The 26650-nt window shown below is 41.2% G+C and overlaps 1 protein-coding gene across 9 annotated transcripts in view; it reads left to right on the forward strand.

The window, feature by feature from the left end:
• Positions 1 to 26650, forward strand: part of KCNMA1 (potassium calcium-activated channel subfamily M alpha 1) — a 717414-nt gene that overhangs the window by 683191 nt on the left and 7573 nt on the right. For 4 of the 9 annotated variants that reach the window (XM_048218924.2, XM_057308341.1, XM_057308340.1 and 1 more), the window contains 4 exons: positions 13500 to 13694; positions 15510 to 15628; positions 16974 to 17198; positions 19492 to 19520. In XM_048218924.2, the coding sequence (XP_048074881.1) occupies positions 13500 to 13694; positions 15510 to 15628; positions 16974 to 17198; positions 19492 to 19520 (568 nt within the window). Of the gene's footprint in view, positions 1 to 13044; positions 13090 to 13499; positions 13695 to 15509; positions 15629 to 16973; positions 17199 to 19491; positions 19521 to 26650 lie in introns of all 9 variants that reach the window. The other 5 variants (XM_026504523.4, XM_026504527.4, XM_044386227.3 and 2 more) reach the window with 3 other exon arrangements.

Below are 26650 nucleotides of genomic sequence, written 5' to 3' on the forward strand. Positions count from 1 at the left end.
CACATCAAATGTGGATTTCCAGCTTATTTTGATTGGAATCACAGAGCAGATGCCCAAATAACCCACAAAACACCAGTTGGCTGGAGCTGAGCTATGCTTCCTTTAACGACAGCCCACACTGGTCCTTGTTGACCTCTCCCAGGCCTGCTTCACTCATCCCACTGGTCCCTGCCTGTGTATCCCACTGAACCAAACTTATAGGCCTCCCACTTCTATTTTTGTGAGCCTGCATGACTGTGGTTAGACAGCATCCTTGGGCTTCTGGCCATAGGCTTGTCCTTTGGGTCAGGAGGATGAGCACATGATGTCCATTTTCTTTGACCCCTCACCTTTCTTGGAATCCCTGCTGCTGAATCCCTCAGGAGCCTAAGAAAAACTTCAGTCTGAACATTTTGTGCCAGGCGTGTCTTTGCCCACTGCACCAATGCCCAGAGTGGGTATTTGCATGTTCAATGAATTAGTCCTTCATAACAAAGGCAAGGACTTGTAGAAGAAACGGTGTGGCACTGACCCATGGATTAGGACGTACCGGTTCTGGTCTCAGCTCACCAGCAGCCATGTATGTCTTTTCCACTGTCTGGGTCTCCGTTGGGTCCAACTGTTAATGGGAATGATATTAACAATCCCTTATCATGTTGGGGTAATCAGGTAAGGGCAAAGGTAGATGAAAATCTTTCACAGAGTAAACCAATATTTCTTCAGATCAAATGTAACTACAAAGAAGGGGGTTTATTACATGTGTGTGTACATATATACATATATGTGTATGTACTCACACACATGTATGCTATATGTTTCTGTATTCTAGTCTCTAATATCAGAGCTGGTCTCTGCCAGTGATAACTGAGCTGATGTTGGTAAGACTGAAGAATGTGGCCATCTGGAGGATGGACCCACATGATTTGCTTTCTTAATTGTCCTGGGGTTTCAGCTGAACCCCGGGAGGGTGTTATAAAGCAGACCAAGTTCTCCGTCAGCCCAAGCCAATCCAGTACCCTGTTACATAAACAAATGACTGCTCCCTGGCCCTTTTCCTTAGACTCCACTCAAGAGCCTCATTTCTTCTGCTCCCAAGGTGAGAGACAGCCCATGGGCCGTTCCGAGACAGAAGAGCTCGTGCCAGTGTCCATGTGGCCAATGGGAGTGTGCTCTGTTGCACCCAGAACGTACCACCGCTGTCACATCAGGCCAGGCAGGCCCGGGATTGGGGGGAAAAAAATCAAATCATTCTCATCCTTCATGAAAGAAAAAATACTAAAAATAAAAATCTACACCATGAAAACTAGCAAATCTAAAAAATGGCAGCTATGGCATGGAAAATGACAATTTTAGAGCAATTATAAACGAAAGGCAAAGTGCCATTAAAGTTAAGGCAATGTTATTAAAAGATGTGTTAATTTTCAGTTAAATTTTCTATAAAAGACCAATTAGTTTAAAAGGCTTGACAGCATTAACTGTGAAACATAAGCTCTGGTAATTATACTTTAAAAAAATAAAAAGAGGAAGATGCAGCAGTGTGTTAGAAACACAGGCGCAGAGCGGCGTCCTCGGAGCAGGCTAGGTGGCACTGCGCGCTCAGATTTCCCTGTGCAGTCAGGCCCTTGCCCAGCCTGTCTCGGCTTCCTCCTTGCTTGTCACCCCGTCTACATATGGGATCTGAGAAACGTCAAAGTTCGGAGGCCAAGCAGGCCGTGCGTGTGATCTGGGCCAGCTCTCTGATAGGAGAGATGAGAACACAGAAGCAAAGGGAGAGGGAATTTTCCAAACTGGTTGCATTGCTAGCTGGTTGTTATTTTTATAACCTACCGTTTATTATCTGTGATGCATTCGACGTGACCCAGAGTATCTCATTTAACACTATCCTATAAGCTGGCTTGCACTGGGGTTTTGTGTTCCAGTTACACGGATGAGGAACTGGAGGCATAGAAAACTCAGGCAACCTCCCCGTTGTCATAGGTATTGAACAATGAATCGGGGATTTAAAACCATATGAACTGAATTCTAAGGCCAGTACACATAACCAGGGCTGCCATGTTGTCTTATTGGGAAGAAAGGCTTCCTTGGCTAGGGGTGGAACCCCAACCTTGGTAGTGGGAAGAGGGACTGCCATATTCCTTAGACTACATGGGGAGCTCAGGAGGCAAAAGATCGCCCTTCCATATTACAATCCTCCCTTCAGAAGTCTCTGTTTCTTCGATTCTAGTGTTTCTGTTAATCCAGAAGAGAATGTTGCCCTCTGGGTTGGGTGAGTTGTACAGAAGTCTGTTCTAGCTCGCACATTCTCCATAGAAATTGTCTGTGATCATTGGCATTTGACGACCTAGCATCTGTTTGCCACATGGTACGGAAACAGCCTCTTTCTATGCAGAAAGCTCAGGGTTTGCTGCTTAGCTGCAGCCCAATCAACGTCTGAGGAAATCTGTACCTTCCGTGATGACCAACTAGCCCTCCTCTCTCAAGAAAAGCATTGTCTTTGCACCAAGTTACTCAGATCACAAAGGAACCTAGACACAAGCTCAGAACACAGCCACATGCAGCTGAATACTGAGGCAGCCAAACGGGAGCGGGAGTGCTCTGTGGACAGATGGACACCATTGTTCTCCGTCAGAGCAGATACTGCTGCCCCCAGTGTGCTCCTTGATGCCTGCACGGGAGAATCAAGGAGAGAGATCTAGTGTACAGGTCAGAGGGTCGAGATTTGTGTTCAGAGTTGTGCGTGGTTCCCGAGCTGTTGAGGCACCCCTGAAACCCTGTGACCCACCCTGAAATTCTACCCGTTGATGGGAAATTTTGAAAGTGACACACTCGTTGAATAGAATACAATTTCAAGCCAAACCAAGACCTAGGGATTAGTAGATGCTCAATAAATGTCAGCGACTGATTGATCAAAAAGTCTGTGCTGTTACAGTGTAACCGATTTCAACACAGAAGGGGAAACATGTTAAGGTCAAATAGTTGCAATTTGACAAAACAATAACCTTTCATGTTGACCTTCTGGACTTAATCATTGCAAGGCAGAACTTACAGTGTTTTTTCTTTAAAAATCACTGACAATTTTCTTTAGAAAAGTTATTCATGTTCAGTGTGGGATATTTTGAAAGCACAGAAATATATAAAGAAAAACATTTAAGTGAACCATATTTCCAATACCCAAAGATAAGCATGATTAATATTTTGGTGTATTTCCTCCCAGATGGATAAATATGGATCACCCAGTTTTATATCTTGTCTTTTTTTCTTTTCTTTTAATGCTTAGTATTTTATCCAGAGCATTTAATCATGTCTGTTATTGGGTATCATGATTTGCAATGCCTCCATAGGACTTCCTGAGACTCTAACCTATAGATATTCCCATTATCTACCTGTTTTGGGGGAATTTTACTTCAAAAATTTTTTGTTTTAACAATAATTAACCCTGTGATAAACATTATTGTACATAATCTTTGAACAAAAAGCAATTGATTATCTTGAGGCACACTTACCGGGCTTTTAACAAGTAGGAACACTTTCAAAGCTCTTGATGGGTATGGCTGGATTATCTCCTATTAATCACACTGCCATCACAGGTGTGTAAGTCCCATCGGATGTGCTCCAGTGGGCACTGATTATCATTTTCTCTAAAGGCCCTTTAATTGTGTTAATGATAATTTTTGAAGTATCTAAACTTTTAATTTGTATGTAATCATGTATATTTTCTTTTGTGAATTATTCTACAGTTTTTATGCTTAAAAAGTGCCTGCTGAACAGAGAACTATCAGGTGTCCTGAGATCAGTTACATATCCAGCTATATTTTCATCAGGTTGTTAGTGGCTACATTTTTTGCCTTTAACTATTTTATAACATTTGCTTCCTTTCTTTGGCCTAGTTTTACTGAGATATAATAGACTTCAACACTATGTACATTTAAGGTATCTAGTGTAATGATTTGATATTTGCGTATATTGAGAAATGATTACCACAATAGGGTTAGTTGACACATTCATCACCTCACATAGCTGCATATTTGTGTGTGTGTGTGTGTGTGTGTGTGAGAGAGAGAGAGAGAGAGAGAGAAAGAGAGAACTTTTAAAATCTACTCTCTTAGCAACTTTTAAATATACAATACAGTATTGTTAACTGCAGTCCCCCTGCTGTACAATTCATCCCCAGAACTACTCATCTTATGGAATGAATGGAATTCATCTTACTGGAATCTTGTATCCTTTCACTACCTTCACCTGTTCCCCCCAACCCCCGTGTCCAGCTGCGGGCTACCACCAATCTGTTCTCTGTTTCTGTGAGATCAGTTTTTTGTTTTTCGTTTTCAGGTTCCACATATGGGTGAGATCATACAATATTCAGATTTCTCCCTTGGACTTATTTCACTTAACATAATGCTCTCAGGATTCATCCATGTTGTTGCAAATGGCAGGATTTCCTTCTTTTTATGTCTGGGTAGTATTCTGTTATATATATATATATATATATATATATATATATATATATATATATACCACATTTTCTTTATCCACTCATCTGTCAATGGACACTTAGGTTGTTCGCATGTCTTGGCTGTTGTAAAAAGTTCTGCAGTGAACATGGGAGTGCACTGTATCTTTGAGATAGTGATTTTGCATCCTTCAGATATACCAAGAAGGGGAATTGCTGGGTCATATGGTGGTACCAGTTGTAATTTTTTGAGGAACAATCATACTGTTTCCCAGAGTGGCTGCACCGATTTGTATTCGCAACCACAGTGCACAGGGATTCCTTTTCTCCTCAGCCTCATCAACATGTACTATTTCTTGCCTTTTTGACAACAGTCCTTCTAGCAGTTGTGATAGCTCATTGTGGTTTTCACTTGCATTTCCCTGATGGTTAGTGATGTTGAGCACATTTTCATACCTGTTGGCCATTTGATTATCTTCTTTGGAAAAATGTCTATTCAGTTTCTTTGCCCATTTTGAATAGGATTTTTTTGCATTTTTTTTGCCACTGAGTTATATGAATTTCACTTATTACCTTTTTCAGAAATTTAATATAAATATATTTTCATAGTCAAAGTATATAAAATAAATAAAATTATAGGAAAAATTAAAATCAATCAGTATTCTATCACCAAGAATTAGTCACCAAGTAAAATTTTGGAGTACTGAGTGTAATTATTTTTACATAAATAAACCTGTATCAGTTGACATCTGAACTTTTAACATGAGTTTTATATCAGGTTGTTTTTTGGATCCTTCCTTTTTGCATATTTTCCTATTATATCATATAATTGTTACGGTGCCATTAAATATTCTCTGAAAACATAATATTAATATCTGGGCAATGTAAGTAATTTAAGCGTATTATGATTTATTTAATCATTACCATATTGTTGAAGAGTTTTTTCCAGATAGCCAGTTACCCCTAAATCACTTGTTGACTAAACATTTTTTCCCTATGGTGTATGATGCTTTCCTTATCATATTAAAGAACAGATCAGCAAACCTTTTTTGTAAAGGGCCAGGTGGTGAATATTTTAGGTTTTTGAGAACCATACAGACTCCACTGAAAGTACTTGACATCTGTCATTATAGCACGAAAGCCCATTTGTAAACAAATGGGTATGTCTGGGTCCTAATAAAACTTTATTTAAGAAAACAGGCGGCAGGTTGGATTTGGCCCAAGGGCCAGATTTGCCAACTCCTGTATTGTTCATAGGACTATTACACTATCATTCTCAGTAATTTATTCTGGTTGATTGGTCTTCTCATTTTTGCTACTGTCTACAATGTTAAGTTATGAAATATTTAATATTTATTATTGTCCCTGAGAGGACAATTTCATAAACTGTTTCCAGAGGAAATTTAGCATAGTTGTGTTAAGTTTTTAAAAAGTCCAGTTGAGGGGCCCCTGGGTGGCTCAGTTGGTGAAGCTTCCAGACTCTTGATTGTGGCTCAGGTCATGATCTCCGGGTCATGAGATAGAGCCCTGTGTGGAGCCCTGTCTCTGGCACTGGGCTAAGCAGGGAGCCTGCGTAGATTCTCTCTGCCCTTCTGCCACCCCTCCCCTCAGACTCGCACACACTCTAAATAAATAAATAAATAAATAAATAAATAAATAAATAAATGTCCAGTTGAATCTATGATTAGGCATATATCAAACTTAAAATTTTTCCGGAAAAAATACAACATTATAACATCCCATTGACATGTTAAGAAACACAATATTCTTCTTTTTTATTTTTTCCCTAATAATCTTCTCTCTCTGTGGATGATCATTATTTTGCTTTCCCTTGAACAACAGTAGCTGTTCTTATGCATGACCAGGAACTATGATACTAAAGAGAGCTTCCAGAATAGGAGTGTTAATTCTCAAACGCCTATGACACTATAGTCTCTTTCTTATTTCTAATTTTATTTTTTTAGTTACATTTGTCATACTTGTTTATTTTTTCAAAGAATTATTTCTTGTATTTATCAATTTAATAAATATCCTCTTGCGATTTCATTAATTGATGCTTTATTATTTCATCCTTCTGCTTTTCTAAGATAAAAAAGAACAATAAAAGCCAGTTCTTTTCATGCTTAGCATTATTTATTGTAATTCTTTTGTACTTAATAATAAAATCATTTAAGGCTCTGAATTTGTTTCTGTAGCTTTGGCCTCAATGCATGACATTCTTATATGCCATTTTCAAATAGTTAATTTTTAAATACTCTATATTCTAAGTTTGATTTCCATCTTGACCTATAGTTGGGTTTTAGAATACTTTTCTTTTGCACTTGGAGATGTTGAGATAGTTACTTTCATTTCTACTATTATTTTAGTTTTTCTGAAGTAGACTCTACAGCTTACACTTGATCGTATATATTGAGATTTTATACTTTGAGCTGTTGATCGTTTTTTTGTAATTACTGTTGGGAAGCTATCTGAAAATGTTGCAAAGTTTAGCACAAATCCACTAAATCGCTTTTATTATATCCTAATTTTCTCATAGTCTGGTCTGTTTGAGCTATGGAAGCTAGAAACACAGTGATAGTTTACATATCACCCTCAGTCCACATGTATTTTACTCTAATTGCTAATTAGTTTTACTTTCTATATTTCAGTATATTATTTTGTGCCTAAGTAGGTTACATCTTTATTGTACATTTTAACTATCAATGCAAAGCTAACTTGCTTAAAGTAACATTTAAAATTTCTCCCTGGAAATATAGTTTTCTATGCCTATTTTGTTTTGCTTTTTCCTATTTCTCTCTGAAAATATCAGAGTTTGATTTTCATTTTGGCTTTTGAATAAGTCTGAGAACCTTTGCAATTTAATCAAATCCCTTAGCTCACTTATGTTTAGCTATTAAAATATAATGTTATAATTTTGCATTATGCTTTATACATGCCTCTGTAATTGTGTCTTTTATTATCCATCTTTGGGTGTATAGACTCTATTTTTGTACGCATCTTTTCTCTAGTGATGTGTAAACTATCTATATTCTATTTTTGATTCTAGTTAGTGGTTACCAGACATTCTCTAAATATATTTGAAAGTATATTTTCTAAGCAATATTATCTAGAAAAATTTAGCTCTTGATTCTTCCTTTATATCCATCCTCTTCTCTCCTACCTCATTTTTCTGACTTTAAAAAATAAATTAATATTACTGTATTAAATAATTTTGTCATTTTTTTCTTTCAAGAAGTATTTTTGACATTTGCATGTAGTTTAGTAATAAAACATATAATCATTTCTTAAATTCCATGTTTCAATATATTTCACCAGTATTTTTAAACCAAATTTGCTCATTTTTTAATTTCTAAAAATTTCAAATGAACTTGAAGGATGCTGACTTTTGTTCCTGAGTATTTTTTAATGAAGTAAATCAATAACTGCTTAGATACTCAGAGATTCAAAAATATTTCTTTTTTTTAGTATTTCTATTGCCTTCACAAATAATTGATGATTTAGCTGCATGTAGAATTCTTGGAATAAATGTGTCCTTTCAAAACTCAGTTGGCATCATTCTTAAGTTTTCTAGAGAAGTCTCTGGCTAACCGATTGCATACTTTTTTTTTCCCCTTACAGTATTGTGTTTGGTCACATGTCTTCTTCATTTAATATTTTAAATTTAAATATTCACCTGTTACAGATTTAAGTGATGGCCGCATTCACTTGGTGAGCCATTTCAGTCCACATCCTCAGTTCATTCTCTCAGCTCAGGATAGGTTGTTTTCATTTGTTTCCTTGCTTGCTTACTCATTTTTATTTGCTCGAGTTTTGTTTACAGCGTTAACTTGTGAACACTTGGTATTTATCAATCTGAACCTCTGTTGTCTTTCCTCAATATCTACCAACATTCTCATAAAAAAAGACAGGCAGGCAGGCAGGAAGGAAGGAAGGAAGGAAGGAAAAAAGAAATAAAAGAAAGAAGAGAGAAAGAGAAAAGAAAGGAAAGAAAGCAAAGGAAGAAAGAAAGAGAAAAGAATGGAAAGAAAGAAAAGAAAGGTCTCTACATCTTTTTCTATCTAGTTTCGGCCAACTTCTTAGTCTTACTTCCACATTACTAATGTTGTGTGTATATGATTTTTAGTTCTACAACATAGTGCCTCTTTTTCATTATTGTTTTAATAAGAACACTTCACATGAGATCTACCCACTTAAATTTTTCAGTGTACAATACAGTATTGTAATTATTGTTTCTTAATGGATAAAAATCTGGCCATTATAAGTTTAGTTACCTTTTAACTATTTCTCTTTTGTTTTAACACCTTTATTGAGATATAATTAATAATCATGCAATTCTCCCATTGAAAATGTACAATTCTGTGATTTTTAGTGTAATCACAAATATGTACAACCATCACCAATGTCAATTTTGGAACATGTTCATTGCCTCAGAAAAACCCTGCATGCCCTTTAGCAACCCCCACTAACCTCTGTCCCCCTCCCCCAGCCCTAAGCAACCATTAATCTATTACCTATCTTTATAGATTTGCTTCTTCTAGACATTTCATATAAATGGAATCATACAGTATGTAGTCTTTTGTGACTGACTTCTTTCACTTAACATAATGTTTTCAAGGTATTAGTACTTCATAACTTTTTATGGTATGAATAATATTCGTATAGCTGAATAATACTCATGCATGGATATAACACATTTTATTTATGCATACATTAGGTGATAGACATTTGGGCTATTTCCGTTTTGGGCTGTTATGAATAATGTTGCTATAAACATATGTATACAAGTTTTCATATGGACATATTTTTAAAATTTCTCTTGGGTATATATATATATAGAAGTAGAATTGCTGGGTTATATAACTCTGTTTAGCCATATGAGGAACTGCTAAACTGTTTCTCAGAGTGGCAGTATCATTTTATATTCCCACCAGCAGAGTGTTAGTGTTGCAATTTCTCGACATCCTCACCAACTCTTGTTATGATTTGTCTTTTTGATTATAGCCATCCCAGTGAGTGTAAAGAGGTATCTCATTGTGGTTTTGATTTGCATTTTCCTGATGACTAGTGATGTCAAGCATCCTTTCATTTATTTTGTTGGCCATTTGTATATCTTCTTTTTGAGAAATGTTTAAGTCTTTTGTCCATTTTTAAAATTGTGTTATTTTTCTTTATGTTGTTGGGATGTAAGATTTTATATATATAATGATTTTATATATATAAAGATTTTATATATATATATAACACTTATATATGTATCTTACTTAAGATTATATATATATTATACATATATATTCTGGATACTAGACTTTATCAGATACATGATTTGCAAATATTTTCTCTCATCCTGTAAGGCTTTTTTTTTCACTTTCTGGATAGTGTACTTTGATGTACAAAAATTTTAACTTTGATGAAGTTAAATTTATCTTTTTTGGGGAGATTTCCTATGCTTTGAGTGTCATGTTTAAGAATCCATTTTCATATCAAAGGTCATGACAATTTAGCCTATGTTTTCTTCTAAGTGTTTCATAGTTTTAGCTGTTACATTTAGGTCTTTGATCCATTTTGAATTAATTTTTGCATATGGTGTGAGGTAGGGGTCCAAATTTATTCTTCTGAATATGGAAGCCCAAGAATTGTAGCACCATTTGTTTAAGAGACTATGTTCTTTCTCCATGGAATGGTCTTGGCACCATTGTTGAAATCAATTGACCAAAAGCATATGAATTTCTTTCTGGACTCTCAATTCAGTCCCAAGTCTGTCCTTATGTCAGTACTACACTGTCTTGATTATAGTAGTGTTGTAGTGTGTTTCGAAATTAGGAAGTGTGATTTTAGATTGGTTATTTGGAGTGCTTGCAACTTTATATGAATTTTATTATTTTTTTAAATTTTTTAGGATTTTATTTATGTATTTGAGAGAGAGAGAAAGAGAGAGAGCACGAGCAGGGTGGGGGGAAGAGGGAGAGGGAGAAGCAGACTCCCCACTGAACAGGGGGCCCAATGTGGGACTCAATCACAGGACCCTGAGATCATGACCTGAGCCGAAGGCAGACGCTTCACCCACTGAGCCACCTAGGCACCTCTCATATGAATTTTAGAATCAGCTTTTCCATCTCTATAAAAATGGTTTTGGGGGTTTTGACAGAGATTGTACTGAATCTCAAAATTGGGGGAATACTACTGTCTTAATAACATTAAGACTTCCAATCTATAAACATGGGATGCCTTTCCATGATTTAGATTTTCTTTAATGTCCTTCAACAATATTTTGTAGTTTTCAGTGTACCAGTCTTGTACTTCCTCAGTTAAATTTATTCCTAAGTATTTATTCTTTGTGATGCTATTATAAATGGAATCTCTTAATTTTATTCTTGTATTGTTCATTGCAAGTGTATAGATATACAAATGATTTTTTGTATATTGACTTTGTACCTGCAAACTTGCTGAACACGTTTATTATCTATAATTGAATTTTAATAGATACCTTAGAATTTTCTATATATAACATCATATTCTCTGTAAACAGAGGTCGTTGTACTTCTTTCTTTCCGATGTGGTTACTTCATTTTTTTGTAGCCTCGGCTAGAGCTCCCAGTGCTGTGTTGAATAGAAGTGGTAAGAGCTGACTTCCTTGTCTTGTTCCTGATTCTAAGGGGAGAGCATCCAGTCTTTCACCAATAAGCCCGCTGTTAAATTTGGGTTTTCGATACATGCCCTTTATCAGGTTGAAGAAATTGCCTTCTGTTCCTAGCTTGTTGAATGTTTTTATCGTGAAAGTTTATTGGATTCTTATCTCTAAAAATATCTTACATAAAAAATTGGGTAAGTTGTATGAAGTCAGCTTTCTTATAATCTGATCTTTTACTTCTTATAGAAATTATATTTTCTAAAAATTTTATTTAATTCTAAAATGGATGCTTCTTTTCCTTTTACTTCTTCCAGCAACCATTTAATCATTCAAAATGATGCTTTTCCTTTATATCTTAAATACTGTGGTTTCCTTGTAAAAAAATATTTATACTGGCTTTTTAAATTTCTCTCTACCTTTATTTCTCTCTACCAAAAAACAGAGTTTGGTATATGAGGTTGTGAATGTTCTGCCACCAGCTTTGTGAGCCGTTAGATTCCTCCTCCTGGTCTTGATCTAAAGGGGTAATTAGAGCGCAAAGGCCCTTGTCAGAGTTCATGCCCAGCACTCACACGTTGAATGTGCCCCAGGGTTAAGGACGGGTCTCTGGCTTCTACTGAGGTGCTATCTGACTGTAGGGCAGAGGATTTACCTGTGAAAACTTCGGAGATGTTTTCGGGTGTGTCCCAAGGCCACCTCCACTAGAGCACACCTCTCGGGTCTCTTTCCATTACTGCTGTCCCGTCTCAGGAGGCAGGGCCCTGGTGTCTTTGCCATGTCCTTCCCGAGCCCAAATAGGGTCTTCGAATGGAAGCAGATTGAGAAGTACAGATGCACAGATGAAATACAAGGCCTTGGTTTGCCCACTTATCAGCGCCTCCTGGGCACCAAGCACTGCTCTGCGTGCCTCACGTGTGTTAGTTCTACCGTCCTTATAACCACTCTGTTCATACATTTTACGGATCATGAAACTGAGGCACAAAAATGACATATAACTTTCCAGGGTCACACAGCTACTGCAAGGTGAAGCCAGCGTTAAACCCACCGCCTGACTCTATCCCTTGACCGAGCCCGCAACCTCCTGTACTTGCACTAGGCCTGCTTCTGTGCCCCAGGGCTCATCTGAGCTCTGGTAGAGGAGGCGCGCACTCTCCTTAGGGTCTGACTCCTTCTGGGTAACATTCCTTGTCTCCTTTGCTGTTGGAATTGTCTATCATGCTGGGGTGTTTTGCAGTATTTCATTGAGGAAGGTGAATCTTGCCCCAGGAGAAGCGATCATCTGAACTCAGAAGTCCTCCTGGAATAATTTGCATATGAACTTGATCTTAATGACTGTGCTTATTTTGCTGACGAGAATATCAAAGCCTAGAACTGGGTACTCAACCTCCCTCAAGACGGAGAACTAGTGATGCCCTCCCAGCATGAGAACTAGTCCTTACCTGGTTTATTCCCCACCACATTTTGCCAGGTCAAGTGTCTGAGAAATCGCTGAGGTGAAATGCAGCTGTCTTTCCTAACCCACTCCCAAAGGTCCGTAAGCCCTCAGAAGCCACAGGCAAGCTCTGGTTTGAATTCATTTCACCTGCTTGCTTTCTTCTTAGCTTGGAAAATGGAAGGCAGACCCTTACTTGAGATTTTTCTCAAATTAGGCTGGGTGACAAATGTCTTTTTGAGCTCTTTTATTTGACACCCTATTAATTTTTTTAAACTCCCATCGTTTTGTTCCCGACAGACCTGTTATGTTTCAGATGTGAGACAAATGTACAATTGAGGGAAACTTCCCTAATGTGCTATGTTTGCCTCTGACTATTGAGATGACCTCAAGAAACAAAACCAAAAGTGCACACACCAGGACACCCACCTCCTTGTAATTTTATCTGGCATATTTAATTAATAGAGTCTTCTGGGTTAGATTATTATCAAAGTGCATAGTAAATTGTTGAGCGTGTGGCCTTAATGACGCTCTTGGCATCTCTTTCCTACACAGAAAGAAGTTTTGCCACTGTTGGGGAAGGCGACTTTCTGGCATAAGGTGACAGGACCTTCAGAGGTAGTCGTACTTGGGTTAGCAGCCGGGGCGGCTGCAATTTGTGTCACAAGTCCAAAGTCCCTTAGTAGACAAGCCAGACTTGAAGAGAGGAAGCCGTGTTTGCATCCCTACTAACACCAATTATGGTAAACACCAACCATTTAGATATCAGCCCTTTAATGAAAGTTCCCTGAGTTGGTTTTTAAAAGTCAGGCTCTCCTGGCAGAACCAAGTAGGAGAGAAAAGAATGGAATAATTGGAGGCTGCTGTCTCTTCACTTCCCACATAAAATTATTTGAAGAGACAGGCCAGAACTTTAAACAGGCGATACCAAGAAAAGTCGTAATTTGGATGTCTATTGTGACATGAGGGTGTTTGCTTAAAGGACTTTTTCCCCCCAACTCTCTCCCCAGACGTACTTTAACGACAATATCCTTACTCTGATCCGGACCCTGGTGACTGGAGGAGCCACGCCAGAGCTCGAGGCTCTGATTGCTGAGGAGAACGCACTTCGAGGGGGTTACAGCACCCCCCAGACGCTGGCCAATAGGGACCGCTGCCGAGTGGCCCAGTTAGCGCTGCTGGATGGGCCCTTTGCGGACTTGGGGGTGAGTTCATGGTGTAGAGGTCACCTGTGGCCACTGATTGGGAATAACTTGGGCTGAGTGCCAGCCAGTGAGGACCTAGGCACCTGTCTTTTCCGTTTTCTATGGTAAATAACTACGAGGTTATTTACCAGTTTACTGGTAGCAGGCACTGTGCTTTACATTGGTCATTCGTTTTATTCCCATGGCAATCCTTTGACATAGGTTCTATTATCAGACACTGTAAGGAAACTGAGGCTCAGAGAGACTGAGGATTGGCCCGATCAGGAATTTGCACCAGGAACCCTGGCTTCAGAGCCTGTGGGCTTACTCACTCTCCTAGGTATCTTCTACCACGAGCTAGGAGGCATGAGGGGATTCCGGCATGCTGCCAAGCCGGAGACCCCTTTTCCGCAGGGTCTTGGCATATCTCAGGGCTACTTCACCCCAAAGGCACATTCATAGCCTATGAGGAGCTTTTAAAAACACCGATGGCCATGCCCAGTTCCCAGGATTCAGAGTATTTGTATCTGGGTATGACTTGGGCCCTGGAAGTTTTGTAAACATCAACATGCTTCTTGAGTCACCGGCCAAACAAATAGCGTCTCATGGGGGTCCTTTAATGGCTCCAATTCTGGACCTGGGTCTTCGCATTTCTAAGGCTGGACCCAGTCACTCTCCCCCATGCCCTCCCTGCTGCAGAGGGGATGACCAGTGCCTCCCTTTGGGCCCCACGCACCAGATGGGTTCACGTACTGTGGCAAAAGTCTGCAGTCTTGACCCTTATTCGCAGCCCGACCCCACCTCCATGGGTGTGTTCAAGGGGTGGCGCCACAAGTCTTGGGAACAAATACATTTATTGCACAAATAATAGTGTCACCCAGGGAAAGGGTCACTTTCTCTATTTCTTCTGGAACCCCAAGGCCAACTTGCATCATATTTTGGCGTGGTTATGGGTAAGGACCTTTGTTAGACTGGGATCTATCATTGACTTACTGATACACTTTGGAAGGATAAAGACTTTAAGTAATGGTAGGATTTGGCCCCATTTGTGTTCTGTCATACGATGCCCATGCGGAAATTCCAATGACAGGAGGGACAAAGGCAGCCACTTTATTCCCAGAGAAGTCATTCTTCCAGGCCCTTCCTGTACTGACGCCCACCTAAAGCCCCCTGGCTGCATGAAGCCAGCATTCCCAAGTGAGAGGGTTTGCTTTCACATTCCCCATCAGGCCCCAGACCCTTGGAAGGTGACCATGAACTGATTAGGACTGTGAATCTCACTGATTCAGCCTGCAGCTCTCCGCCTCCCAGGGAAACACGTTCTCTTCCACCAGGGCCATCTCAGAGGTCTGTAAATTGTGCTTTTCACACAGTCCTTTCCCTGAAAGAGTCTGTCACCGTAGTACCTGGTGGGGTCTTTTCTCCTTGCAGTGATTTTAATTATCACTCGAGCAGTTTTGACAACATGGCCAGATCACAGTGATTATAGCTGAGCTGGGGCTAAACATAATCCCCATTTCGCAGAGCTGGTTTCTTCTCAGCCAAACATGCATCTGAGACCTTCAAGCTTTACACCCTCTCTTTAGGGCTCTCATTGCTACAGATGGAAAACTGGAGAGAACTGGAGGAGAGCCCCATCATTATCTGATCTCTACAAATGACCAGTCTTGGATGTAAGCTGTTAATCACAATGACGACTTCAACCTCAGTCCCTGGGGACAGACCCTCCAACTCAGGGGCCACCAAAACAAGCTTTCATAAAAAGGCTCTGTTCCCCCGGACCTCGACTTTCAGACAAATAAAATTGTTTCTCTCTGTTCTTTTCTTGTCTCCCAGGATGGTGGTTGTTATGGTGATCTGTTCTGCAAAGCTCTGAAAACATATAATATGCTTTGTTTTGGAATTTACCGGCTGAGAGACGCTCACCTCAGCACCCCCAGCCAATGCACGAAGAGGTGAGTATATTTCCACTCTGCTACCCCAACCCAAATGCAGAGACAGAAATACCCTCTCTTGTCCCCCACTATGAAGGCAGAGGTCTATGTACATGCACTCAGTCTGCCAATGACTGCCCACATTATAGCCAACACTGAGTCTGAGGTTATGGGAGGTTTTTCCTTTAATTACGCATAGCAGATGTAAAGATATTGTGGGAAGAATCAAGTTTTATAGATTAGTTCCTGAATAGGAGCGTCTCCTCCAAATTACAGCTACTGGGATTATTCTGTTGGTAACTATTAGAGAGATATTTCATATTGTTAGTGTTTAAGATAGTTGGTTCCTTTGCCATATCTTACTTAGATGCCTATATTTTTACTGAAAATATTTTTAATGGACTTTTTATTTCAAGAAAATTGTGTATTATCACCTGAAGCAGAAAAAAATAAGTTTTTGTGTGCTAGTTATATTTTTCTAATTGCATTAAAATAAATTCATAGCAACCCCAAATCAAAAGTACATTGTAGAATTACCAAAAATCAGTGTATTTGCATAACGTACCTTCAAGAAACAATGCTACAAAGATGAGTATTTCTCAGTTTTGCTTACACATTAGAATCACCAGGGGTGCTTTTTAAAAATATTCTGATTTCTCTGACTTATTTGGTCTGGATTGAAAATATGGATAATTTTTTATTGCACAGAGATTATAGTATATAGCCAGAGTTGAGACTACTTGCTGTAGACTAGTGAGTTCCCAAAGTTTAGTGAGCATGAGAATCACCTGCAAAGCTTGTCAAAACACAAATTGCTGGGCCCCATCCCCAGCTTATCTAACTCCGTAGATCTGGAGTAAAGTTGCTTAAGAATTTGCATTTTAAGTTCCCAGGTGATGCTGGTATGTCTGGCTTGAGGACCCACTTTGAGGTGTACCACTATAGAGGAAACAGTGATTTTTTTTTTTTTTTTTTTTTTTTTTTTGGTCCTGCGATGTGTGTCTGGGATGGTCAGAACATTCTAGAATGAAAGATGCGGTGCACTCCGTGAACTTCCTGCGTGCATTTGGGCTACTCAGGATCAGAATTGAACTTGATATTGAATTGAAAGGGGCATGCAGACTGTAGGAAGCACAGTTTGGTTCTCCCACCATAGGCCCTAATACAGCATCGCTGCTGGGGCTGGTGGCGGGCTTCCTGCCCTGAGCTAAAGAGAGTATGATGTAGTTTGGCTTGGAAGAGAATGTTTAAGGCCTTGGACCAGCAAGAAGCCCATCCTCCAGATGCTCTTGGAGGAACCTCTTGGTGCGGAGGGAGGGGAACTACGCGGCCAGTTATCCGTGCCCCCTTTGCTTTCCCAATGCAGGTATGTCATCACCAACCCCCCGTACGAGTTTGAGCTCGTGCCGACAGACCTGATCTTCTGCTTGATGCAGTTTGACCACAACGCCGGCCAGTCCCGGGCCAGCCTCTCCCATTCCTCCCACTCGTCCCAGTCCTCCAGCAAGAAGAGCTCCTCCGTGCACTCCATCCCGTCCACGGCAAACCGACAGAACCGACCCAAGTCCCGGGAGTCCCGAGACAAACAGAAGTACGTGCAGGAAGAGCGCCTCTGATATGTGTATCCACCTCCACCGTGTGTGAAACTGTATCTGCCACTCATTTCCCCAGTGGGTGTTTCCAACAGTAACTTTCCCCCTTTTCCCCTGTAGTCCCCCCCTTTTTTTTACACATATTTGCATATGTATGATAGTGTGCATGTGGTTGTCATTTTTATTTCACCACCATAAAACCCTTGAGCACAACAGCAAATAAGCAGAAGGACCAAAAGTTATTTATGATTCTAGGGGAAAAATACCCCAAAGGCATGCTCCAGACATAAATAGCTCACTGCAGGAAGGAGTTCGCAGAGTAGAGGCGAGCCATTGTGATCGATGTCAGTTACGCAAAGCAAGTTTAGTTAATGTAGAAGAAAAGTTTGTTCTGATTTATCAGGATTATCAGGGTGCTTCGGGTTTTGATTTTGTTGTTGTTTTCCTTCCTTCCTTTCTATTTTTTTTTTAAATACACACGCAATAATATATACATACACATTTCTTTGAAAGGAGCAACCAAAAAGCAACAAAAACATATCGATTGTTTCCACTCTCTGGGCTGATGTCTCGCGAAGCGTTTAAAAGGCTTTCGCCGTTTGTGTAGATGATTATTAAGCACCTGCTTTTATAAGAGAACATCTGAGATTTTTTTACTCACCAAGGCCTTTTTGTCCCAGAGCTCACTTCCTCTGGGAGTTCGTGTGAACATTTCTACCCTTACTGTGGAGGAAAGAATAGTATCCCATTCGTGGATGTATCAAATTCGAGTCATTTAATTTAAGTGAACAGAGGTTTGATTGCATATTAAATTGTTATTCTGTCTCCTTATGCCATATGACTAGCTATTTTTTTTTCTTTCACTTTTGACATTTGGGATGAAAAGCCATATGTATCATAAATATCAGATGTAAGTCATTAAAAACTGCCTTCCTGGGATTTTTACATCTTTTAAAAGGTGAATTACTTACCTTATGTACAGAATAAATAATGCTCAGGAAAGAGCGAGTATTTTTCCATGCATTCTCCGGGGACCTTTTTACTCCCCTTTGTTTGATTAGCTAGGGCCCCAGTGCCAGGTAGGAGCAGGGGCTGGGGCCACGGTAGAGCGCGAGGAAGATAAACCCAGCAGCAGATCATGTTTTTCTAGGAGCCGACATGCGAAATAAATCAGAAGGTTGGGGGATCGAGCCACAGTTGACTCAACAAACACAAAAGCTAGCCACCGCCCCAAACTGTTGGCACAGCGGCATGGTGCTGGCTGTCCCAAAGCAGAGAGCTGGTGGGAAAATTCCTCCTCCCCAGTTCCTTGAACATAGCCAGTTCACCCAGGCAGGCGAATGACAACAACAGCGAGCTGCTCCTTGTTGTCACGAGGTGGGGGAGAAGTGTGCAACAGTGAGCCAAACACATTTTGGTAGAAGTAATTTTTTCTTTTGTTTTCCTTCTTTCCTTCCTTTTTTGAAAGTTGGTAAGCATGAGAGGAAAGGTAGAAAAATCCCTTTTTCAATATCCAGTTGTCAGATGTTTTATGCATGCAAATCAGGCTTTAGGCAGGGCAGTTCCTAGAAATGGGCAAACTCCACCGGAACCGACTTCCGGTACGTGTGGACGAGCCCTGGCTGGTGGATACCGATTTGAAATGTCTACTTTAAAAAAAATTTCATTGAGCAGAATAGGGGTAGAGGGGAGGAGAAAAATGCCACAGCTATATCATCTCTACAAAGGTGTTTTTATGGTGAATGCTTTGAGTTTAGATTTCGGACCCCCCTCCCCCCAAGCATGATAGTTTTGGAGATTTGCTTGCTGTGTGAATTGACAAGCACTTTTACTGACAGAATGGTGAGGCTCAGTCTGAACCTCTGCCCCCATACCAAAGACAGGGCAGTGCCGTATTCAGACCAGGAACGGGGTGGGGAAAAATTGTATACATGTATATTAAAAAGCCCTATGAGTGGAAGAATTTTTTTCAAATTATTTTTGTCCCTATATATATCAATTTCTATATTATGTATAACTATCTATCTTTTTATATAGAATTATATATATATCTCTCTCTACATATATACACACACATATATATATGCATATATGTGTGTATATATATACACACACATATACCCCAGTTTGGGATCATGAAGAGCTTTTCATGCATTCTTTGCAAAGAAGGTTATAAAGTTGTGCCCATAGAACATTTATAACTATAAGAATGTGCCAGTTAAAGTGCTCAACAGGAAATATGACAGTTTAAAAGCATTGTAAAACTCACATAGCTTACTTCTCTCTCTAAAGTGCACCAAGGATGAATAGAATGGGCCGAGGTATGACAATTAATGGTTCTGCATGACCTAGCCACTGCTGGGGGTTTTCTTCCATAACGTTGTCCTTGTGAAAACTTTTGTGAAATTAAAAAAAAAAAAGGAGTTACAAATTTTATTCTGTTATTGGTTTGTTTATTTTTATTTTTATTGTTCTGTTTGTGGTTTTATTTAGTTTGTTTTGCTTTTTTTTTCCCTCCCCTTCCCCCTCCTCTTCCTTCCCTACTTCTCCTCCTTCCTCCACTTTCTAAATTGCTCAGCGCGATGAGGCTATGCGGCTGCTACTGCTAGATCCCTTAGAGTTTGTTTTGGTGTTCTTGGTTTTGGGGTTGGGTGATTTGGGGGGAACTTCTCTCCATCTGGCTTGCCTTTAAATCTGCACGTGGCCTCCCTGCCCACCTTGGTACCTTGCTCCAAGTCCAAAAGCATTTTCCCATCAAGAAACCCAGCTTCCTCCACTTCCCCCCATCACCACCACCCCAACCCAGCCCCTCATCGGTCTGACCACATCTCTGTGTTTATCTTGGCAAGACCCACTAAATCAAAGTACGATGCCAGGTGATAAACTTTGCTGGAAAACATTTTTAGTTATTCCATTTGGCAAACCTGCTTCTCGGTTCATATTTTATCCTCCTTTAAATTTAGACCAGGAGGTTTATTAGTGACAAAAGCATTGGTCTCCTTTATGTTTGATCAGTAGGACCCCAAATGAAAACTGCTCAGTTATATGTATCAACTCACAGAGCACGCCCAGTTATCTGGGGCCTCACGGCTCAGGCCCTGCATTAACTAAGTCTCTCCTGCCACCTGCCTTTCAAGCATTTGTTACATCCCAACAAGAGATTGGGCAGATAGAGAGAAGTAATTCCAAAATGCGTTTTATATACAATCTGTTAGCAGCTCTGATGAGATGATGTTGTGACAGGGATGGAGTGGGAACAGACTGTGACATGAGATGAAACTTTGGAATTTTCCCGGGACATTGGGCACACAACTGAGAGTTGACTGTAGCATTTGGCTAATGATACATTCAATGATGAAAACGTATCATTATGACCTCTATTCTATTAGCTGAAACTACTATGTTATACTTTCCCCTATAGAACCAAGAGTCTCCTCCATTGTTTTCCATGTGACTCCAAACTTCCTCATTCCCCTTTCAGGTTCTTTTAGGAGGGAAGCACACAAGATTCTCATATTACGTCTTTCCCCTTCCTGCTCCCCCTAAAAAAAGAAAAGACTAGGAATGAAATAAGAAGGAAGGAAGAGAAAGAAAGAAAGAAAGAAAGAAAGAAAGAGGAAGAGAGAAAGAAAGAGGAAGAAAGGAAGAAAAAAGAGAATGAAATAGAAAGAGAAAGAAAGAAAGAAAAAGAAAGAAAGAAAGAAAGAAAGAAAGATAGAAAGCGAAAGAATTATTTGAAGAGAAAGTACATGCATTTAAAAAGAGCAACAGCTAGAAACTCAGTTATCTGTACTGTTCCAGAAGAGAAGCAATTTGTAAGCTATTCAGTCCAATTTGCTTTAGGCTTTGAAAGGGCTGAACCTTAAGTAAATGGGTAGACCAGGAGGTGGGGTGAAGCCTTCTCAGCCTCAGCACTCGCTCAGATGGTCGTAAAATCATCAACATCCTAAGGACTACTACCCAGGGTCCTTCCTGAAGCCAGTTCAAATGGATAAAGAGAAAGCTGGACCCTTATACATAGGGTTCTGCCACAACCGGGAGAAGTTTCAAATTCTGTATGAATATTACAGGTTGTGACCCAGAACCTTAATATAAGTGCTCAGTAAATATTTTGAAATAAATTGATCTTAAATATTTTCAGACCTTTCATCATTTTATCAATTATCTTTACTCCCTTGGCTTATCCTTAAAACAAAACAAAACAAAAACAAGAATGCCTCTGGGTGCTTCCCGATGCTGCTGTGCTATTGGCACTTCCTCGAGCTGGGCTCACGGCTTCTGAGACAGGGAATAGCCGTGTTAAGTACAGTGAGACAGAGACACTGACTGTGCCTCCTGCCAGCATTGTCAAGATCTCAGATGGCCAGTAAAACCTTTGACTGGCTCTTCTCCAGCATGGGAAAAGCCTAAAGGTGTCTGCATCCCAATACAGACAATTAAATCAACCTGCCAGGTTCCTATAGCAACAGGCTCCTGGAGGATAAAGAGGAGCGTGTAGAAACTTCGGCCCGTGGAAGTCAAGACAGGGTAAAAATCAGTGGCTCAGTCAGCTTCTTCAGCCCATCCCTGCTTTGTCATAACATGATGAAGAATAAGCTGCAGGCACCTGGCACTGAACCGGTTCCCTGTCCCCCCCAGGAGATCGCACATCTGTGGTACAGGGAGGTGAGAGGGATTATCCCCAAAGGGAAGAGTGGAGAGTCTGTCCTTGGCATGTCAGCTGCACGAAGACCCCAGAAAAGGGCTGGAGCGGGCGGTTGGCTCTGCCCAGTGAATGGCAGCATTAGACTTTCAGTTTAAAGAGGCAAATAGAGTCATGGCAGACAATTGCAAACAAGTGTCAGTTTTCATAAATGGAGGCTGCTTTAGTTCTGGTACGGACGGTTGTCATGTCTATGAAATAACCACACTTCGCCCACGGAGGGGGAAGAAGGCAATATGCATGGGTGGGGTGTGCAGGGCAGAGGGCAAATGGCAGCCTGCGTCCTGGAAAGGTGAGCTGTGCAAGCACACAGTGTTACCTTTGAAGGCTGCAGCTCCTGGTTAGGGCTTACTGTTCTCAGCTGTGGTCTCTCTCCAAATGGAGCCCTTCCCTTTCCAGCCCTTTCTCTCTAAACCTCAGCTTGTGGTACAGCAGGAAGAGGGCCAATTATTCCAGATCCCTTTGCTGTATGATCATCTCTTCTTTAATGCAGTCTTCTCTGGGGAGCAGTTATATGAAAAGGCTGAATCCCACAGCACTGACAACCCACAGAGCCAGCAAAGAGGCTCTGTTTTCACAGTGAAGCCTGTTTCTCTGCTTGCAGGTACCCAGGCGATCAGGTCAGCCCAGGTCTTGGGTTCTTACCTCCCACAACCTACTCCTCCAGGCTCCTCGTGGCTTGAGGAAGTCCTAGCTCTAATCCTGGACCCTTCTATCTCAGCTATGGAAGTAGCAATGGAAGACGCAGACGGCTTGTGGGTGGGGTAGGGCACCTGTTGAGTACAAAGCCATTATTTTAAGGATACAGGTCCCGCGGCAGGGTAGCAACCCTGGACTCCTCAGAAAGTACATTGGGTCACTCCTTCCTCTCCTTTCCTTCCAAATGAAGATAACCCCAGCAAATCCTCTTCTGTCGTCTGTGTCAAAATCCCCATTCTATAGGCCAGCACCCCAATTTACAACCCTTAGATCTCCACCCCCAGTGCATTTGTAGCCACACTGGAAAGGACCACCCATCCTCACCGTAGCCCTTTAGTGCTGAGAATACTCGTGTTGATGCTAACCTCACACAGCAAGCCAACCCCTTAGTGCTTACTTAGTGCCAGACTCTTCTAAGTAACTCATTCAATCCTCACACAAGCTCAGCTGTACCTGCCATTTACATCTCTGTTTGAAGGAATCTGTAGGACGGATTTGTTCAAAGTCGTCCAGCCGGAAAGTGGCAGAGTGGCATTTAAAACTGTGAACTCTGCCCCCTGCCGTCCTGGCGGCTGCTATCACCAACAGGCGGAAGCGCTCAAGTTTACTTACCATGCATCCGCACCCGTGGTGAGCGCTTCGGCCGCACTAGCCCCTTTCATCCAGACAACAGCGTTAGGAAGATCTGGTCACGAGCCCATTTTACAGACGAGAAACCGTAACTGAGATCAATTACACAGCGACTTGATCGGAGCCATGCAACTCCCGCGGGAGACCTCCGATCCCTCTGAACTTACCCTCCTGCCCCACGCCATCTCCGCAGCCCACACCTCCCGGCCAGTCCGTGGTGGATCGCTCATGGTCCGGCTGGTCTCCGTAGGTGCCTTCTCTCGACAGCCGGTTCTTTTAGAAGCATCTCTCTGCAGTCCATGTCCGGGTTTTATCTCGTGCTACTAGCCCACTCACCAGAGACTGCCACGCCTCCTGTCCCTGATTGGGGGGGGGGGGGTCACACACTACCCCTGCCTTGATGACGTCATGCTTAGCAGCCTCCAGAGGCTTGTTGACAAATGGGGCTGTTTTCCTCTGGTTCCTAGGAGGCCCTCGCAGCCAGATCCATTGCCCTTCCCATCTTAGGGACAAAATCAAAGCTCCCGGAAATCTTTCTGGCCTGTGGAATGAGGCTTGGAGAGGAGATAAACTCGAGGATTTGCATTTGTCCTGGACCACTTCAGCACTCATTTGAATCCCTTCCCTGAGTATTCTTCCTCATGGCCAATGTTCTAGCCTCCCATTGGCACAGTTTCTTCTCTGGAAGGTGAGAGTCAATAAACCAAAGTGTCATCGTCATGCCTCAAGCACTTTCTGTTGAAGCAAATGAGTAACGATCACTAGTGTGTGTTCCTCTGATGCCTTTTGAGAGAATCTCTTCAGAAACGACCTTTGCCCCTGGATATTTTACTAGAATGCTCAGAGCATTAATATATTTCTATTTCCTCAACATCCTATCCAATCAAGTCTCCAACAACATATATATTTATATCTTACAAGGCACCCAAATTAAAAAGCCTGTTTCTCAGACATAATAAAAACCTCAACTCATCACCAGGACGTGCTCGAACACTTCTTGTGTGGAAGCTGAATGGCCAAAAACACAGGTGCTACTCCACATAGATTTTCTTCTATGGCAAGAAGTGTAGAAGGAGAGAGAGAACGAAGCTTAAATGGGGAAAGTAATGCTCTCTTTCTTACCGACAGCAGAAGGAATTGATATTCTCTCTGCCACGAAAGGTCAAAATGCCAACTTTGAATTGAACAGTAAAGACTAAATTCTGAACAATTATTCTCTGCAGCAGTTGTAAAAATTTCAGCAAATTGCAGCTGTCTTAGGTCTTTCGCCCAAAAGACCTACTCATTTCCATCAGCAGAGTTCAGTTTCCTTTCCAACCTGGCATGTCCAGCCTAGCACTAAATCCCTTTGCACCATCAGTCCCCACAGCGGCACAGCCAAAACCAAGGGCAGCTCAGGCAAACAGCACAGACGCCCGGTCCCGCTCTTCTGAAAATCATCTTTACACATAAACCATTGGAAAAAGTCATAGTTTGAAATTGTTTCAGTGGCCTGGCAATGCTTTTAAAACATAACCATCACACTCTACTCCTCTCTGAAAGGTTAGTTTAATCGTAGATCACAAAAAATTGGTCTCCACAAATTCATAATGGTTCATCTATGTCACACTCGAACTAAATGGTTTTTTAAATGGAGCCGAAATTATTTTGATGTGTACACAGTCCTGGATTTCTATACAACCTTTTTTAACCAGTCCATCAGGAACCTTGCCTCTAAAGCCTCATTAATAATTCAGATGTGCTGATGACTTTAAAAGATCTATGGAATTGAAGCTTAGGAAAAAAAAAAAAACTCTGCTTGACAAAAAGATAAATGAATGTAGAAAGAAGCTGTAGGAGTCTGGCAAGCTGTAGATCATCTCAGAACAGATTGTAACTTTATCATTCTGTCAGGGGGAATAATTTAAAGCACTTAATCAGTTAGCTTCACTGTGAGGATGTAGCATTATGAATTCCGATCGTCCAATCTGTTCAAATCAAAGTGAACTTAATTATAATAGGTGAGAGAGCCAGCGCAGGAGAAAGGGGAGTGGGGAACCATCTGAGAGACAGTCGTGTCCTGGGGGTAAACTGAGCTGCCGAACAAAGGGTCGTGAACAAGGTCTCCCCAAGGCACACCCCCGCTCCAGTGACACGGTTTACACCGAAGGCTCAGACTTGACACAGCAGGAGAGAGAGGACGCATCCAGGAGAAACATGCAGAGCCGTTGTGAGCTGATCGCAGATGCTGAATTTATAGATCATTAACCTATCAGACAGACAGACGTACAGACGTGTGTGAGCGCACACGCGCACACACACACACACACACACACTCTTCTATCGAGCCAGGTGAGCAATTTTGGTTAACATATCAGTCTGGGACCCCCGACAAGGCAGTTGTGACTTGTTCTAATAAAGAAGAGGCCATTGTCTCTAGAGCTGTGGGTGTGCCTGAAAGCTTCCCCCCTTTTTCTTTTCTTTTCCTGAGCCACTAACATGAGTCCCAAATTAGAATGTCCTATTTGCCCAGTCTCTTCATGTCTGGACACATGGCCGGTTATCCCGAAAGTTTCAATTCTAGAAAAAGGCTGGGGTGAGGCCTGTGTCCTGTAAAACAGAACTGAAATGCTGAGAGGATGCTAGGCTCTTCTCTTCCCCACTCTCCTCCCCTCACCCCTCTGAATGCTCTGACTCAGCATTCTCGCAGCCATGTCTGTATTTAGGGTGGAAATGAAATGCCAAGACTTCGTCCAGCTCCCTTGTCAACAGCTCGGGTTATTATAGTCGGTTAAGATATTGCCACTAGGAATTCTTTTCATAACTTTTTACCAACACAGAGTTTTCTTTCTTGGAATGAAAACCATCTCAAAATCATCTTCAAACTTTGGTTGCTATTCTGATTTTGAGTCTCATTGCCCAGCAAAACCTGTGGGCTTACTTTAAGACCCTCAAAACTGGCTGCAAAAAAAAAAAAAAAAAAAAAAAAAAGAGTGGTGTATTGAGCTATAATTTCAAGTATGTCTGTTACAAACAAGGCCAAGTCCAGGTTGAGAGGAGGAAATCCTGCATAAGATGTTAGATCGCTGGCTCTGTGTCAGGGACAATGTCCGTCATGTTCCGCTCAAATCCGTGAACGCACAGATCTTTCCTCAGGCACAATGTTCACGCCCCATATTTGATATATTCCACATCTCCTTCCCACCAAAGCTTTCCAGGACACTAAAGGAACCCCAGAGAACATTGCTGGAGTTCCTCCTCCAACCCCTCCTTATTCTCAGAGGTCCACCCATGGTGCCTCCAAGTCCCAAGGGTGCACTGGTCATCCCTTGCCACAAGCAGCAGAGGTGTCCCACGTTCTGGGGTTCTCCCTACACCGCACTATCTCTTAGCAACTACTCACTGTCAGCTTCTATCTATTACATTTGTGCATTTTTTTCA

The sequence above is a fragment of the Ursus arctos genome, unplaced genomic scaffold (genome assembly GCF_023065955.2).
Source record: "Ursus arctos isolate Adak ecotype North America unplaced genomic scaffold, UrsArc2.0 scaffold_7, whole genome shotgun sequence".
Lineage (NCBI taxonomy): Eukaryota > Metazoa > Chordata > Mammalia > Carnivora > Ursidae > Ursus > Ursus arctos.